Source organism: Stegostoma tigrinum, chromosome 9 (assembly GCF_030684315.1).
Source record: "Stegostoma tigrinum isolate sSteTig4 chromosome 9, sSteTig4.hap1, whole genome shotgun sequence".
Classification (NCBI taxonomy): Eukaryota; Metazoa; Chordata; class Chondrichthyes; order Orectolobiformes; family Stegostomatidae; genus Stegostoma; species Stegostoma tigrinum.
In genome coordinates, this window is record NC_081362.1 from 14,788,241 (window position 1) to 14,806,683 (window position 18,443).

An 18,443-nucleotide genomic window follows, 5' to 3' on the forward strand; every position below is an offset into this window, starting at 1 on the left:
CAAGAAATTGTATTTGAGCATTCATACCAAGAACATGAACACATCATGTACACTGCTGATGTCTGTGAAACAGACTGACAGACCCAATTCTACTGCTATTAATAAGCATTAATAGGAACTAAATAGACATTTTGACAAATGTGTTGATGCAAGGAGGATACTATTTGGCAAGTTGATTTTCAGGATGATGCTACCTGGCATTATCTTAAGTACGTAACAATATCAGGGCATTAAAAAGGAAGAAATAAAATTGATAATTGCTGGAGAAACTCAGCAGGCCTGGCAGCATCTGTGGAGAGAGAAGCAGACATAATGTTTTGAGTCCAATAAGACTCTTCTTCAAAATTCATATTTGGCATTTACTTAAAAAGAACTTGACTGAAACAAAAAGTACATTGAATTTAAGCTATTTAGTCAGTCATTTTACAATGATGAATTAATCGAAACAGGGCTAGGATTCGATAACAATTTGCCTAACCAGCTGTGGGGAAATAGTCCATAAATTAAAACCAGGTTTTTTTGTGGGTGAAGCTAAGAAATACTTCCCCATGCAATGAGTTGCAGAAATTTGGAATCGTCTCATGGGAATGGTTTTAATGCAAAAGCAAATTGTTAATTTTAAATGCAACATTGAAGGCTTTGCTAATGTAACAGAATTAAGGAATATAGGACAATGGCTGATATATGGATTTAGGTCACAAATCAATCATAATTTCATTGAAAACTGCAGCAAACACAAGGGACTTAACAGCTTACTCCTGTTCCTGTGTTGTTATATATTAGAACATATGAATTAGTAGCAGAAGTAAGCCATTTGGCCCTCAAACCTGCTTGCCCATCCCAGAAGTTAGAGTACCTCCCAGTGTGAGTTCCTCACCCTTACAGAAGAGGAATGAGATCAGTTAAATCTATACGCTCTGGACTTTAGAACAGCGGGGTGGGAAGTGGAGGTGGAATCTCATAGAGATGCATAAAATCCAACAGAACAAGACAGGGTAAACCCACGAAGGATGTTCCCAATGACCAGGGAGTCCAGAACCAGGGTTCATGGTTTAAAGCCATTTGGGACTGAGATGAGGAGAAATGTCTTCACTCAGAGTGTTGACCCTACTGAATTCATTGCCACAGAAAGCTGTTGAGGCTAAAACATTGAAGGCTTTCAAAAAGACGGTGATATAGTTGTTAGCAATAAGCAGATCAAGGTATCGTAGAAAACTGAGATCAGCCTGTTGAACAATCAGCCATGATGATATTAATAGTGCAGCAGGCTGAATGGGCTGAATGGCCTACTCCTGCTCCTATTTTCTATGTTTCTACATCAACCACCCAGGATTTATAGCTCTAAAAATAAACAGTGTTCAACCACATCTGCTGCACTCCGGCACAAAGCTTTGGAACCAGGAGATCTCATGAGGAAAGCCGTGAGGCATTCCAAAATATTCCGCTCCTCATTTTCCTGATTTTGTCATGCTTGTAGTCAACAGGTAAAAGGATACAATAGGAGGATGTGTTCAGAAAAGTTGGCCAAACTGTCCAAATATTAGCTGGGCCTGACAGGTTTTAACCAGGTAACATTTCATCATCGCAAGTGCCGTCAGAGTAACATAGACACTAAGCAACAGCTAAACACCCAGTCCCACAAAACACAAAGGCCCCAGTGAATCAGAGTAGCTGTTCATATAATTCGAGTTTACTAGCAAAGTATTACTGAAGGTGGTGCTGAGGGACACTAATTTCCAGCAGCAGATTCCGCTGTTGCTTGGCTGAGCAACCATCATCAGTTCTAAAGAACAGCCTTAGCTTGCACTGCTCCAAGTTGTTCCAGTCATTGATCGCAAAACATTTCAAAAAAAATTGATAGAGAGGTCTTCGGTCCCTTTGAGAGCAGGGAATGCTCAATTCTTTTGGGGGGAAAACAACCACAAACATAACAGTGCAGTTTTTTTTATTCTTTCGAGGAGTGTGGATATCACTGATACTTGTTTCTGATCATATTTGCCCTGGAACTAGGGCCGTTTCAGGCAGCATCAGTCACTTTGTGGTGAGTTTGGAGTCATGCCTAAGTCAGACTGCGAGGGATGATGAATTTTCTTCCCTTAAAGACGTAGTGAGTCTGGTGTTTTTCTTTAAAACAACCGATGGTGATTGCATCATGGTCACCATAACAAGAGGACCCTTCAATGCCAGATTTCATTAAGTGAACTTAAACTCTGCAGGCTGCAATGGTGCGGTATGGGGACTCTCTTATGGCACTGTGGTAGTGTTCCTATCTCTGGACTGAGAGGCCCACGTTCAAGTTCCACCTGTTCTAGAGATATGTGAAAACATATCTGAATGGGTTGATCAGAGAAATAGGTTAAATTATGTCTATTAACGTTATCACTTTGCCACTATCTTCCCACCCTAAAGCCATTATCGCATTGAATGGGACTGAATGGCCTACTGCCCTTTCTGCATCTTATAGGTTGCCTTACATCTTACCTAAACCTTCTGTCGGAGTGAGTTTCGGAACAGACAGCGAAAGCATTCCCTTCTCAAATGCAATTCAAACAACTAATGCCTGAACAATAGATTATAACAATATTACCCTTTTCGAGAGCCCTTTCCTATGAATCTAGAGCTATGTCAGAAACAGCTGCAGGGTGCCCCAGAATAGGAATCATGCTGTCTCCAGCTTGAGAGAAATTAGTATAAAGCAAGCATTTGAAGTCTGCCATGAGCCTGTTCTACTAAAATAGCTGGACAATCATTTCCGCCTGCTGTATTATTAAATTCAGCTAGAAGGTAATTGCTGTGTGAGCAACCTCCTGGGGTGTCACAATTAACTGCTGCACTGGAGATGGGTGCTGAGCAACAACATAACAATCTCTCAGTCCAGCAGCTACATGGAAACCATCAAATTCTTGTGTTTTGAGTCATTTTGGGATTACTTCTTAACGGGAAGCAGAAAACACAACATTGAAGATACTTGATTATTAAGTTCATTTTCATTTCATTTCAAGACATCTCCACTGCTCTTTCACTTTTATTTACTGTCTTCGATCCTGGATGCTGTAGAGTGCCTCTGCAGAAAACAGAACTAAAAGTCAATATCTAAACTGGAGATACCGAATCTGCACATTTAGCGCAAGTTCAGTCACTTTTCTTTCAATAGGTTAAGAGAGGCCTCAATGATTATTCTATTCAAAGATATCCTGTTGGGTTCTTAAAATCATAAGACATAGGAGAATAAGTCGACCATTCAGCCCATCCATCTGCTTTGCCATTCAATGCGATCACGGCTGATCTGATCAACCTTAAATCCATTTTCTTGCCTTTTCCCCATAAGTCTTAATTCCCTTACAGATTGCGAATCAGTCACTCTCAGCCTTGAACACGCTACACAACCCAACCTTGACTGCCCTCAGTAGAAAAGAATTGCACAGATTCATATCCTCTGAAGGAACAAATTTCTCATCTCTGTCTCAAATGTGCGATGCCTTATTTTGAGATGAAACCCTCTAGGTTCTCCCACAAGGGGAAACAACCATTCCACATCTATGCTGTCAAATCCTCTGATGAAAGGTCTAGGCCCGAAACCTCAGCCTTCCTGCTCCTATGGTGCTGCTTGGCCTGCTGTGTTCATCCAGCTCTATACCTTGTTGTCTCTAAGTATCTTGTATGTTTCAATGAAGTTGCCTCTCATTCTTCTGACTTCCAATAAGTATAGGCCTAATCTAAACAACCTCTCCTTGGGAGGCAGGCTGTCCATGTTGTGTCAGCCTAGTGGGCCTTCTGCAGAGTGCCTCCAATGGCAGTGTATCTTTCCTCAGATAAGGGGACCAATACTGTTCACAGTATTCCAGCTGTAGCTCATCTATTGCCTTGTAACTTCTTACAAATCTTTGAACCTAATCCTGCATCTTTGCACAAGGTGAAAGCTTCCACTGAACACCTTGAGTTGCAACAAGTGATCTTAACAGGGTTCTTTCTACAGGTCAACTTTGAAATCTTACATGTTGGCACTTATGGGATATCTGAAAGCAATGCTCCTCTTATTAATTTTCGCAGTTTGACAAATGCATCTCTACCGACTCTTAGCACTGCTGCCTCACAGCACCAGGGAGCCGGGTTTGATTCCAGCCTTGGTTGACTGTGTGGAGTTTTCATGTTCTCTCCGTTTATGCATGTGTTTCCTCCAGCTGCTCCGGTTTCCTCCCACAGTCCAAAGGTATGCAGGTTAGGGCGGATTGGCCATGCTAAATTGCCCCATGGTGTGCAGGGATGTGCTGGGTGGCTGGATCAGCCATGGAAAAATGCAGGGTTATAGGGATTCATTAGGGGGGATGGATCTAGGTGGGATAGTCTTCGGAGGGTCAGAAGGCCTCCGTGGGCCGAATGGCCTGTTTCCACACTGTAGAGATTCTACGTTGATATTGTTGACCATTTAGATTTAGTAATATTCATTAAACATCAGTTCAATCAGTCTGTCCTCCTTCATGACAGATAGATGTAGAAATTGATTCTGTTGTAATTTCAGTAAAACTACAGTTGGTAGAGATGCTTTTACTATGAAGGGCTTGACTTCTCAACTGCTCTTTCGCCTGGTCTGTGGTGGCCCTTAAGGTTAAACCACCACCAGCTGTCTGTCTCTGATAGCAGTTGTGTGGTTTGGCAAGGCTATGGTGACTTTAGCTGTTTACTACCATTATTATACCATTTAGCTTTTTTTTTCCTCTGGGCACCCTCATTCATTCCACTCACTGTTTCTCCTCATTTGTCAACAGCTCGAAAGCCATCATTCTATTAGAGTCACACAGCATGAAAGCATGCCTTTCAGTCCAACTTGTCCATGCCAACCTGGTTTCCCAAACTAAACTTGTCCCATTTGCCTGCGTTGTATTGAATTTGAAGTGTTTCCTCTGTTTCTCTCCTCAGTTGCTGCTGATTTCGTCCAGAATCTTATTTCTGTTTTGTGATATCTTCTTACTTTGCTTTTATTAGAATCCACTACAGTTGACCAAACGAGGCTCTGACATTTGGAGCCATACAGAAAGCAGAGGTACTTTCCAAATGAATAGCATCAGTTGGGTGATCAGTAACCACAACTCTCCACACCAGGAAATTGCCACTGGGTCTTACAACAAAGACTTTGAAATAAGGGAAAACCAGACTGATTCACCAGTTGCTTGCTCTTGTCTGTCCCCAGAAGAGCAGTTACGAAATGGCACATTGCTACTAAAAATAAGTTTTACAAAGTTTCCAGAGACTAAATACTAATCACTGTGCAGAATCTCACTCTAAACTTTACAAGCACAATGTGTAACAACATGAAAATGCTAATAGAAGATAACAAAGTGTGAAACTGGATGAACACAGCAGGCCAAGCAGCGTCTCAGGAGCACAAAAGCTGACGTTCAGCCCGAAACGTCAGCTTTTGTGCTCCTGAGATGCTGCTTGGCCTACTGTGTTTATCCAGCTTCACACTTTGTTATCTTGGATTCTCCAGCATCTGCAGTTCCCATTATCTCTGAAAATGCTAATAGCATGTTTTATGGCATAGACTGAATTTCTTTTTTAAAAGTTTTTTGTAACTTTGATTTTGTAGTGATTGGAACGAGGCTGGCCAGGTGGATCTCACTGAGTATAAGTTAGAACATAAAAACATGAGAACCAGGAGCAGGAGTAGGCCATCTGTCCCATCGAACCTGCTCCCCCATTCAATAAGATCATGGCTGATTTTTTTCACAGACTCAGCTCCACTTACCCACCCACTCACCATAACCTTTAATCACTTTAACTGTTCAAAAGTCTATCTATATTTGCCTTAAAAACGTTCAATGAGGAAGCCTCAACTGCTTCACCAGGCAGGGAATTCCACAGATTTACAACCCTTTGGGTGAAGAAATTCCTCCTCAACTCAGTCCTAAATCTGGTCCCCCTTATTTTGAGGTTATGCCTCCTAGATCTAGTTTCACCGACCGGTGGAAACAAGCCTCCCTGCTTCTATCTTATCTATTCCCTTTATAATTTTGCATGTTTCTATAAGATCCCACCTTGTTTCTTCTAAATTCCAATGGGTGCAGTCCCAGTCTAGACAATCTCTCCTCGTAAGCCAACCCTCTCAACTGCAGAACCAACCTGATTGGGGCTGTTAACTGGGGCCAATGAGGGAGCCCTGGCCAACAGATATAAACAGGAGCCTCACGGTTTCTCCTCACTCTTGGGACTGGGGCTGAGCTAGCTGGTCAGAGTCCACGTACTGTGCATGTTTGAATAAAAGACGACCTGGTGACAGGATACCAGCCTCCGTGGAGTTATTTCAGGCTTGTAGTGGTCTTCAGCTACAAATAGAGCTGCGTCATTTCCCCGACAGTACCAAATTAGTCTTGTGCCATTACTGTTTGAATACGGTACCATAACCAACAGCTCCACATTTCATTCATGCCCTAGTCACACAATGAGATCACCGGAGTAAACGACGCTCCCAATCGAACTGAAACTTTGGTCGACTCAACACTATGTGGCTGGGTAATGCCGAGCAGCTTGGAACAGCCTCAAAGCAAAAAAACTGTTGCTGTTTACACACCACAGGCACTGTCCAAACAGATTACATCACAATTCAAGAGGCGATCACACTGTGTTGATTTATTTTGCAAAAGACAGCCACTAAATATTTACTTTGGCCAAAAATTCAGGGGTGAAATTCTGGTTGCAGTTCACTGACTAAAGTTGACACACATACGTAAAGCAGCAGATGCTATTCTCAAGACCAGTAAAGCTCTATGGAACTGGAAAACAAATTATTGCAGCAATTAGTTGATGACTACTGTTGATGGATGTAGATAATTGTACAAATTGAATGCATGGTATATTCTGCCATTAATTTTACATACCAATTCCACACGTTCAATAGATTGATCGTTTTAATTTCCTGGCAAGCCAGCCATACAGTTTCATTTTAAGCTTTCCTTTTGCACAGAGATCCTATGTTGGGAGCAGGTTGCATAGGAGGGATGGTGGGGCTATGGGGAGGTGCGGGAAGGGTCAAGAATTGCTTTAAAAAAATCAACTTGTTCTTCAAATTCTGATCTGAGAACTGATGACAGAGTGCGAAGGAAAGACATGAAAACACAAGGCTGCTGTAAAGGTATTTACTGAAATCCCAGCACAAGGAGAATAGGACTGAGTAATAATGACAGCACAGCCCATGTAGCTGGTGAGTAAATCCATATACATTACTCATGACAATCTCTGAAACCTAATGGCTACGAAAAGTCTGAAGTGCATTAAGTTCCGATGCATTGTGTCTCCAGAGCAAAAAGAAAGTCACGTTCTTAATGAAAATATGACTTAACACTGTTCTGTAGCAATAGGTATTGGCTTGTAAACTTCGGTGAGGAGAGATACAATATACAACAATTCACCCCCTTTCAGATCATAACTTGGGGATTTGATAATCATCTTAAAAACAAAGGAACCAGTTACATTTAAATCGAGACAACTAACTACAATCAGTTTGGTGGAGCCATTTTGTAGCAAATTCATCTACAAATTTATTAACTACAGCAATAGTCAAACACAACAGTCTTCTTCATCATGGTCAATCTTCTCTGTGTAAGAAGTGGAAAATAAGCAGAAGAAGACAGTACACTGAGGCCGGGCTGGGGAGGGGGTGAGTGGGGGTGGGGGGGAGGTCGAGCATGCAGGTGTGCACAGAGCTGTCAAATATCCCTGTAAAAATGTGCTGTGAAACTGCAAAGTTGCCTCCTGTGCTGTTTTATAAATATATAAATTAAACATGCTTTATTCTTAAAACTACCTGTACAGACAAAAACTAGAGCATCTTTGCTTCTTCAGCTGCACCATTTGTACCTTAATCAATATTTCCAAATCTAAAACCGTGCAGCAGGGTAAAACTGTGATAATAATTATAATATCTTATATACTCTACAGTGTTGAAAAGAAAAAAAGTTCCCAATATATACATTTTTATACCATCAATATACACACATGTACCATTGACTATGCAACTGTTCCAACTACAAAATAAAATAGTTTCGTGCAAATATACCTCCCGGAAAAATCAGTCTCGTCAGGAGGGAGTAGTATCTGGGTACAAACTGCAGTGAGTGTTGAGATTTCAAATTTTACATCTCAGACTCTGCATGAAGGCCATGGCTCAGAGCTTAAATTCCACCTTAGTTTTAGCAGTAGGAATAGCTGGTGAGCAGAAAGATAAGGTGACTCTCGTTGATATGTACATTCTTGGTATTCAAGCTCTCTGTGGAAAGGGCGAAGTGGGAAAATGGAGATTGGGGATGTGGAGGAAAAGAAAGTAAGAGGTAAAAATCACAGGGCACTATGATTCCTCGCTTCCTGGTACACCTTACTCGCTTCAAAAGCAATTTACCACTAAGTCTGTTTCAGTCCCACTCAACCATCTCAGGGCAAAATATCTTTTTTCTGTTACAACTGAGGATATACAAACGTGGCAGGAACATCATCCAGCCTTACGTTGATTAGCAGCCAACGAAATCAGACAGAACTGTGTGTGTGTGTGTGTGTGTGTGTGTGTGTGTGTGTGTGTATGACTCCACATAAATACATTAAAAATACGTTTCACATCAATACAGGTGTGTTTTTTTTTCTCTCAAAAATATGTCGTGTCTCAAGCTGTCAGTGAGAGCGGCTCCATGCAGCCAACAACAAGCCATGGGCCTTCAGCTCTTTGTATTGTTTTTTTTGTTGTATTGCACTGATACCAAGGTGCTTACTCCCAGGTTATCTTCATTGAACATCAGTGCTCCCGACACATGGGGAGGTTCACAAAGGTAAAAACATTGAACTCCGTCATGATAGAGAAGCACAGAAAAATGGCATACAGGAACAGGGACATACACCCGAGCTTCTTGTCTAGTTTCCATTTGTTCAAATGAACACCAACCACCTACGGAGAAAACGACAAAATGTATTTTAGAGTTTCTTTTAAACAATGCAATCCTCAGTAATTTATATTCGTCCAATTACTGTCTGTACAATTCAGGGCTCCAACAAGTCAGGGAGGTGACAGCCCAGTGTTATAATCGTAGGACTGTTAATCCAGAAGTCCGTGAGACGTTCTGAGGGCCTGGGTTTGAATCATGTCAAGGCAGATGGGGCAATTTGAATTCAATAAAAAAAATCTGGAATTAATAGTCTGATGATGATTATGAGTCTATTATCGATTGCTTGAGGAAAAGCGCATCTGATTCACTAATGTCCTTCAGAGAAGGAAACTGCCATCCTTATCTGGTCTGGCCTACATGTGACCCAAGATCCAAATGTGGTTGATGCTTAACTATCCTCTGGGATGGGCAATAAATGCTGGCTGACCCAGCAATGCCCTCATCTCACGAATGAATAAAAATTCAAGTTAGGACAAAGGAAGAAGAATTGGAGATCTAGTGCCGTGATCCTCCTCTACATTCACTTAGATCATGGCAGATCTACACCTCAACTTTAGTTTCCCACCTATCCTGATACCCTAACTGAAATCTTGTTGTGCATTGAGACTTTAACAGGATGCTACATATTAATGAGGCGCCTTGTTTCCTGTTTGCTTTGCTCCTGACCTGAAGATGTGGGGCCCCTTTCAACAGCAGGACAATGCAACAGTCTCGTCTCCAATCACACTGCCTGCTCATCCTCAACAAGCTGCTTCACTTGGAACAAAGATCAAAGGATGTCACAGCTGTGCCTAACTCTAAACTCTAAAGACGGACATGTTTAAGATCATGGTCAAGTCTGTGAACATTGATCACTACAGTGCAGAGACAATTATTCTCCCAAGCAGCAGGGAGCATTAGTATATAGACTGGACTGGCTGTGAAGAGCTGGTATGGCACGTCTGATGTGAAGAAACTTTGTGAGCCATAAGTATAAATATACACACCCTTAATATTAACAATACACAAATACACAAAATTGGAGGTGTAGTGGACAGCAAAGAAGGTTATCTCAGAGTACAACAGGGCTGTGATCAGATGGATCAACAGCTCAGGAATGGCTGATGGATTTTAATTTAGATAAACGGGAGGGGCTGCATTTTGGATTTGCAAATCAGGGCAGGACTTAATGGTAAAGTCCTGGGGAGTGCTGTCGGACAAAGAGACCTGGGAGTACAGTTTCATAGTTTCTTGAAAGCGGAGTCGCAGGTAGACAGGGTGGTGAAGAAGGTATTTGGTATGCTTGCCTTTATTGGTCAATGCATGCTGCAGCTGTACAGGGCATTGGTTAGACCACCTTTGGAATACTGTGTTCAGTTCTGGTCTACCAGCTAATAGCAAAGATGTGGTGAAACGTGAAAGGGTTCAGAAAAGACTTACAAGGACGTAGCCGGGGTTGGAGGGTGTGAGCTGTAGGGAGAGGAGGAATAGGTTGGGGCTATTTTCCTTGGAGCATCAGAGGTGACCTTATAGAAGTTTATAAAATAATGAGGAGCATGGACAGGGTAAATAGCCAAGGTCTTTTCCTCAGGGTAGGGGAGTTGAAAACGAGAGGGCATAGCTTTAAAGAGAGAGGGCAAAGATTTAAAAGGGACCTAACAAGCAACATTTCCATGCAGATGGTGGTGCGTGTATTGAATGAACTGCCAGAGGAAGTGGTGGAGTACAGATACAACATTTTAAAGGCTTTTGGATGGTACATGAGGGTTTAGAGGGATATGGGCCAAATGCTGGCAAATGCAACCACGTTAATTTAGAATATCTGGTTGGCATGGACGAGTTAGACCAAAGGGCCTGTTTCCATGCTGTATGAGTCGATAAATAATTGTTGGGAGGTCCTTAAAGACCTAAAATCGGATGGGTGAAATTTTTACAAGAAGAATGAAAGAACATGCTTGCAATCCATTAATTTTGGAATGATGAGTTTTAAAATGAGATACGTAAGAATAAACTCGACCCCAGGTGAATTAACAGTACTTTTCCAAGACTGATGTTTGGTAACTTGTGGGGTGATCGCAACTGACTGCTTAGCTGAAGGATGGTTATAGGTTTACAGATAAGAACCGCAGTTGAAATAAAAAAAAAAGGTCAATTACTTTTTTACATAGTGGCTGAAACACCAGCTGATTTTAGTTTTGCAATTTCAAGCATGAAGACAAAGAGTTTAAAAGCTTTCAAGATCACAAAGCGACCAGGGTTTGGTGACAGCAAAGCATCAATAGCATTCCTCCAAAGGATTTATACTTGGTGTGGACATTCTAACAGTTAGATGTGATAAGAGGGTCCAGTGGCTAATGTCCATCCACTTAAAATTTACAATCACACTGGCATGCTGCTGGAAGCAATCAAGCTTTTGCAGCATAACATTATCAAATTCCTTCACATCAGTATAGCACAAACTGTTGCGGCAGTTTTCTTAACAAGCACGACACACAGTACAAATAAAGAAAGGGATTTCTTTTCTTGGTCTCACTGGTGAGAAAGCATTCTGTTTTCAAGTCCTTGAGATAGGCTTATCTGGAATAAGATGTCTGTTTGCAGACAGTCACAGACCAGAATGATGAAGATTGTATAAAGCTAGCCCATTAACTTGAATTACTGCGCTTGTGGATTGAATTTAACTCATGTTGGCCATGATTTCAACGCAGATTGGTTGAAATAGTATCTCCGTTTAGTTGAAAGCACAATTTAAGTCAACCTGAGGCTTGGGAGGAAAGCAGATTTTGTGTGAAGGGTGCCAATTGAAAAAGAAGGTCCCCTAAGAAGGGAGTGAAGCTGTTAGTTTTTATAATGCGCAACAGGGTATGCGGAAAATAATGCAGGCATGAGGAAACACTATTCTAGCAAACTCAAAATACAACGTGCGCCTCTTACAGAAAATCAACAAAGCTAGAGGTGATGAGGTTCATAATGTATGGCCATGGACTGAGTGATGGGAACAACACTGGACCAACACCAAGGATAATTTATCACGGGCTCAGCAATGGCATCAGACTGAGCAGCGCACCAGCAATGGCATGGGTCCAATACTTACTGTTACGAAAACAGAAGCCAGCAGCAATCCCACCGAATAGACAAGGCCCCGGCTGTTCAATGCTAACTAAAGAAAGATAAAGAGAATAACTTATGTCTATTGTAGAAAAGTGCAGTGTTCATATTCCAAACTGACTTCTGCTGATTAAAATGTGCTGTGAGATGTAAACATTGAGCTTCAGTCTCCAGCTCATTAACTAAACTGTTGCTTTCCTTGCTCTAACACTGCAACTTCCCTTAAGAGTGTCAAGGATAACGGGACAGCTATTCTTAAGCCATGTATCAGTGGATCAGGGAAGCAATTACCCATGATTTCTCAATTAGTGCTCTCTACATCAAAATATTTTTCAAGATCCTCAGATATTGGAAGATCTACAGCAATGACTCATATTTGCACAGGACATGGGTTTCCTCGGCTATTGGCACATTCTTTATGGATGAGCTTGGACAGTAAGTGTTGGCATGCTGCTTGACAGGGGTGTGGGGAGTAATCTCAATGAGGCTTAATGTCATTCTGACCACAAACCATTGGTAAGGAACAGTGCAGCATCAGAAGGATCTCTATCCTTAGAAACCATTACTGACAATCAAGGGCACTCCCAGCTCTGACATTACACAGCATTTTTGCTTTACTGTTATTTGCATTTATCATGGTGATAATGAAAGAACAGATCTCTCTTAGTCCTGGACACAATGGAGCTGCTGGACATGCCATTCCCGCAGGAGTCATCTCAATATTGTCATATTCGCAACAGCAATCAGTCTGCATTGCATACCATGTCCCAGCAGCAATCCAGATGGATATAAGGGGTTCATTTTTCAAGCAGTGGCTACCTACTTTTCTTTTATATTGAGAAAGAGCTCTGCATTTCTGACAAGAGATTCCAATCAGGGTTCCTTCAGAACTGCACAGTGTACTATAAATCTGACAGGTCCCTCAATGGGCAGGATAGTTAGGGAAAGTCAAACCAAGTCCCCTTTTTGACGGCATCACTTGATGTAATCTGTGATGTAAATATTTGACATCACGGACAGCCACTTTGACCGATCTTTGGAAGGTGAACTACTTAACTATGAGGTCAGGGTGCCAGGACTGCTGGGTGCTAGATGGGTAGGGTACAAGGTAAGTAGGGTGCCAGGTGTCAGGTCTGGTAGCAGGAGTTGTACAGAACTGACAGTAGGTGTTGGGTGCAAAAACAAAGCTGCTGGAAAAGCTCAGCAGGTCTGGCAGCATCTGTGAAGGGAAAAAAACAGAGTTGGGTCCAGGGTGGGGTGTGTCAAGGTCTGGTGCTTGTAAGATGTTGGTGTGACAAGTTCAGGGTCAGTTTAATAGTTACCTGGGGATCAAGCTAGGTTTTAACCAGTAAAACATTTCTGGGGTGAAAGTTTATTTTACTGCAGTGGAATCCTCTGATTAAAATGGATAATTTCAGAGTTTTCAAGGTTGAGGGGAATTGGCCAGTGGAATCTTCAATATCCTGGACACTTCCCTCAGTGTCTACTGTGTTAAGTTTCACTCCAACTACACTGCAGAAATGATTACCTGCTCTGGATTTTCAAATGGCCAGTGCTTATATCTGCTCTGAGGAAGGGTGTCTGGACTCAAAATGTTGATTGATTGGTTGCTCTGCACGGACGCTGAGATTCTCCAGCAATTTCTGTTTCTGAGTCAGATTTCCAGCATTCGCAGTTCTTTCGGTTTTTTTTTGTCTAGTGATTACGCTGTGTTTATCTAACTTATCTTTTGATGTGTCTGTAGCCCTGGCTACACTGCAGTCTTTTGAGAGTTTGGTTCATAGCTTTGCAGATCTGGTCAAAGATGTCCTCAACTGACTGTGCAAGTGAACTGCTGGTTAATATCTCGGTGGGACTGCCAAGTGAACTGGTGCTAATTGGAAAGTCTTTGTTAGTTTTAGTGACCAGTGGGGGTGTCCAGACAGTTGTGAAATAATGATATTCTGTGTCTCTGGTTTGGGAAAAGGCAGCAAGGAAAGGGGGAGGTGGGAGATCTGTACTGTCTCATTCCACTCTACCTATTTACTTCTAAATGTGTCGTGCTTGAATAAATCAAACATAAATGGCTCTGAAAGGATTTCCACAGTAGTTCAATTTCGCTCGTCTGCCATCTTCAAAAATCTTTGGTTGCACCCAACAATCCAAAATTATTAAAAATGGAGGAACAGCATTTAATGATTAAGTGGGGGTTATATGGTGCAGTTGTGGGATTTTGATGTTTAAGGTGTTAACGGAAGAAAAGACATTCAGGTCAAAATCAGCCCCTGTAGTTTTGCAATGGTAGAAATGAAAACAGCCTGTTGGAATAGGAGGATCATTGCCAAAGCCAGCTTTAATTGGCAAGCAGTGGCAGTCCACTGTGTGAACTGTAGGATTCAGTTGAGTCAGGAAGCGGACAGACTGGCATATTTAGTGCAGTGTCGAGGAATCGATAAAAAAAACAAATACTACATTTCAGGCATTATGCATCACTTCAGAAAGTTGAATGGTAAATAAAGTCAGGCTAAAGAGGTGAAGACTGGAGTCTGGCAGCTTGCATGTATGCCAAGAACGCAACATGTTTACACTCAATAACTGCGCAGAAGTTTAGCTGAAGACTTACATATGAGCCGTAATTCACCGCAATTGTTTTTATAGTCCAGGGTAGACCAAGTCCCATCAAGATGTCAAAGACATTGCTTCCTATAGAATTAGACACTGCCATGTCTCCCATGCCTGTGGATATCAGAAGAAGTCATTTGTTATCCAACACCTGATTGTCTTTTTTGCTGTTACCTCATACTTTTTGAATGTGTTGAATGCTGAACCAGCAAACAGTTGCAATATTTCTTTCAGTTCCCTTTACTCAACTCTGACCCACGGACAGAGGACAGATACCATCCATTTTTACTCAAAATGTATGTTTCCTTGTGCTGATTGTGATTTGCTATGAGAGGGAAGCCATTATTTCGCCTTTTGTATGATTCCGGCTGTCTCCTGTAAGTAGATAATGTGTCCTAGATTAATGCCTTACGCAAGCCTAACAATTTTGCAGTGAGACTGCAATTCAAGCTCATTGTGTGCATTAGGAATAATAGTCAGAACAGACTCCTAGCATCCCACTCAATACCATTCCCCAACCACTGAATAATCCAACATCTCTTGTTTCCTTCCCTTTAGCAAGTTAATGTCTTCTGACTTTCATGCTGCAACCTCTAATGTCAACCTGTCCAGAACATCAGTTTCTAACTCAATTAATGTTTGTTACATTATGTAACCTGAGCCTCCACTGTGTTTATTTATGTGAAACGTCAGGTTGCTATTTTAGATTTGTTATTTTTTACTTCTTTTAATACCTCTTGAATCTCTTCCTTCTGGACTTTGCCGGTACATCAACAAACACAACCACTTTCTACATTCCCCTCTTTAGCCAAGATGATAAACAGTTCACTTTCCTCAGATATTGACCTCTCCACTTCAAAATCACCAACATTCTTTGCTCGTTCCGAAAGCATTCCTGGCTCTTCTGCCATTGCAAACTAGTGAACAATCTCCGCTCGTGACATCTTCTCCAAAGTCCTTGAGTGTTCCCAAACCAATGTGGATCGCTTACCCCAATTCCATATTTGAATTTCTCCACTTCAGTGACAGCACTGATAGAACCCATGTCAAAATCACACAAAGCCACACATTTATGGCCATGGGCTTGGTGTGGCCTTCTTCCTCATCCTTGACAACCTTACTGTGGCCTTCGGCAAAGTCAATCAGACTGTTCACCTCTGATGGTTCTTCCTTGCTCTGCAAACCATTGGGACTGCCTTAGCTTCATTCCAGTCCTACATATTAGAATGTCGACTGAACATCTCCTAGCAGTGGCTTCCTTTCTCACTCCTGTACCATTATGTCTCAGTGTGCTGAAGGATCTATGCTTGGTCCCTTTGACTTCAATCTACTCAAAGCCCTCAACCAGATACAACGACCGAATTTTCATTGAGGCCACTTTTCAAAAATGGCGCACGGATGACTGGAACCGGGAAGATCCTGGCAGGGGCAGAACTTGCTTCCTGCTTTGTCTTTAGAATATGGTGCCTTGTCCGCACCCGAATATGTAACGAGCTGAGAAGAGAACAGACGTGTGAGGAAACCCCACCTGCTCCCTCCTGCTTTAAAGGCCCAGACCTGACACACACACAGTCTAAAAATCAGGGAATGCCACCCCTTCAATCTGCACTGTCATCTGCAATTTTAACCCCCAACTTGTCCATTGTTTCAGGCTGAACCAGGCAGCTTGCAACCACAGTATTCTATCTGAACTTGTGACAGTATTTCCTCCCTATGGTGAAGCCTGCCTACTTCCACCTCCTCAGCCTGTCTACTAACGAATACCTCATCCACATTTGTCTCCTGTAGACCTTACTATTCCTGGACACCTTCCAACCTCTGTGTACCTTAGCTCATCTCAACCACTCTGAACCACATCCCACTCATTTATCACCTTTGTGCTGACTGACTCATGTTGGCTACAGTTTCACATTTAAAATTCTCACTCCCCTGTTTAAGTTTCTTACAGGCTTTGCACCTCCCCATCCTTCTCCAATGCCAAACAACCTCTGCAAACCTCTAACATTGGCACATTGTATATTCTCCATGTATTTCATCAGCCCATCTTGGTCCTATACTATTGGATTACTTACTTCTTCATTATCTCTCAAAGACCCATTTTAAAACCTTTTTGATTAAGTGTTCAGTTAGCCCTGCTAACACATCTAGCTTTGGATTATCTATAATCTGTTCTTTCATAACTTTCCTGCGCAGTGATTCTTCTGATTTATTTCACATGTTAACAGTGGTATAAAAATGCAAAACTCTTATTGCACGGTATATTGTTCATGTCTCTTCTGCTTAAATCTGCAAGAACTGGCTGTTGAGCAAAATAACTATTGCATGGTCACTCTCAGACAATTATGTTTATATGTCTGGAATTTTCACATTAGCCTTTGCAGGGCTCTCGGACACTGAATCTCTCTTCAAGATGCTTCTGAAACCTCCTCTGGCTGAAGTTTACAGAATTTCCATAAAGGATTAATGCCAGGGCTGGAAGATAAGGTCAAAGAGAAAAAGGCATCGGGTTACCAACAAAAAGTGGAAGATGGGTGGCACGGACACGAGAGAGATAAGGGAGATACCTCATAGTATGGATAGATTTGAAAAAAGGAACAACACACATCGACATGAGCAAAGAATATAGCCAACGTGAAGTTTGAGGATTTCCCTGATGACCCCTTTGATATTCTGGCATTGGAGAAACTTGTTTTGCATTGTATTTGAATCTGCTTTTCCCGTTTGCTTTTGCCAGTGCCGAGAATTTTTAATTTCATCTTTCTGTCTTCGGGGACTATTTAAGGGTATTTGAACGAGCTTTGGTGCCAATGTTCAAAGTATAAATCAATGTTGGCACTAAACCTGTATACACCCTGGCTTTGGATACAGACTGGTCTCAGTGTTTTGATTTAGAACGACCCTGCAACACGGCAAGAGCTCCAAGATTTACTCTTTCAAGAGTACTCAGAAATTAGATCGGGTACAGCGACGAATGCCAAAAATTCACACAAAGAGAATCGAAAGGGGTGGATTCTGTGGGCTAGATGATCAATAGGCGATAATTCAGTGAAAACTGACAGTAGGGAGACAGTAGGTTGTCTTCTGTGTGTGGTTGGTGTTGAGGGGTTTTGTTGAGATGGAAACGAAGGAGCATTGGTTTGCATCAGACCCACAACCAGACCATGCTGGAGGGAATTTGAGTCTGGCTTTGGGGATTAGAAACATTCCATCCTCCCTGCAGGATATTCCTTAATTTGATCGGCATGAATAAACAAACGCAAGAAAAAGAAACATTGCAACATACAAAGGTCTGCACCATGGAATTTGCGGATGGAGAATTAACTGTCCGAGTCCACCACATTATACACAGGATAAGTAGACATGCTGTGCAAGAAGCTGAACTCATGCTTGGACATTTAAATCAACTACCAAATGGCAATGTATTGCTCTTAGTGCTGATCGTTCTGCTTACCTTGCCGAGCAACTATAAGGCTGGCCATGCAATCCGGTACGCTTGTCCCAGCTGCCAGGAAGGTGATTCCCATTATAACATCCGGAATTCCAAGTGTGTACCCAATTATTGTGACCTGGATAAGAGCACATTACTCTCGGTAACTGAACACAGGATTCTGAAAGCCTCTGTGTTTTGGCTTTCATAAGAAGATAACTACCACAGAATTGACTTCTTCACCAGTTGCAACTATGGGGCCCTACTTTAACTGATCACGGTTAGACACCCTTAATGAATTAATTTCCAAGTGGATTCATTTTGTTTATTCCCATTACATTCACTTCTTCTGCCTCCGTGCCTCCCAACAGCTTAGACTCCCCGTGTTATTGTTATGCTAG

At 41.9% G+C, this 18,443-nt stretch overlaps 1 protein-coding gene across 2 annotated transcripts in view; it reads right to left on the reverse strand.

The window, feature by feature from the left end:
- Nucleotides 1–5,469: 5,469 nt before the first annotated feature.
- slc24a3 (solute carrier family 24 member 3) overlaps nucleotides 5,470–18,443 on the reverse strand; it is a 344,615-nt gene continuing 331,641 nt past the window's right edge. For both annotated transcript variants that reach the window (XM_059648357.1, XM_048536075.2), the window contains 4 exons: nucleotides 18,067–18,181; nucleotides 14,617–14,729; nucleotides 12,001–12,066; nucleotides 5,470–8,929 (listed from right to left, as the gene is read on the reverse strand). In XM_059648357.1, the coding sequence (XP_059504340.1) occupies nucleotides 8,780–8,929; nucleotides 12,001–12,066; nucleotides 14,617–14,729; nucleotides 18,067–18,181 (444 nt within the window). In that variant the 3' untranslated portion in view covers nucleotides 5,470–8,779. The remainder of the gene's footprint in view (nucleotides 8,930–12,000; nucleotides 12,067–14,616; nucleotides 14,730–18,066; nucleotides 18,182–18,443) is intronic.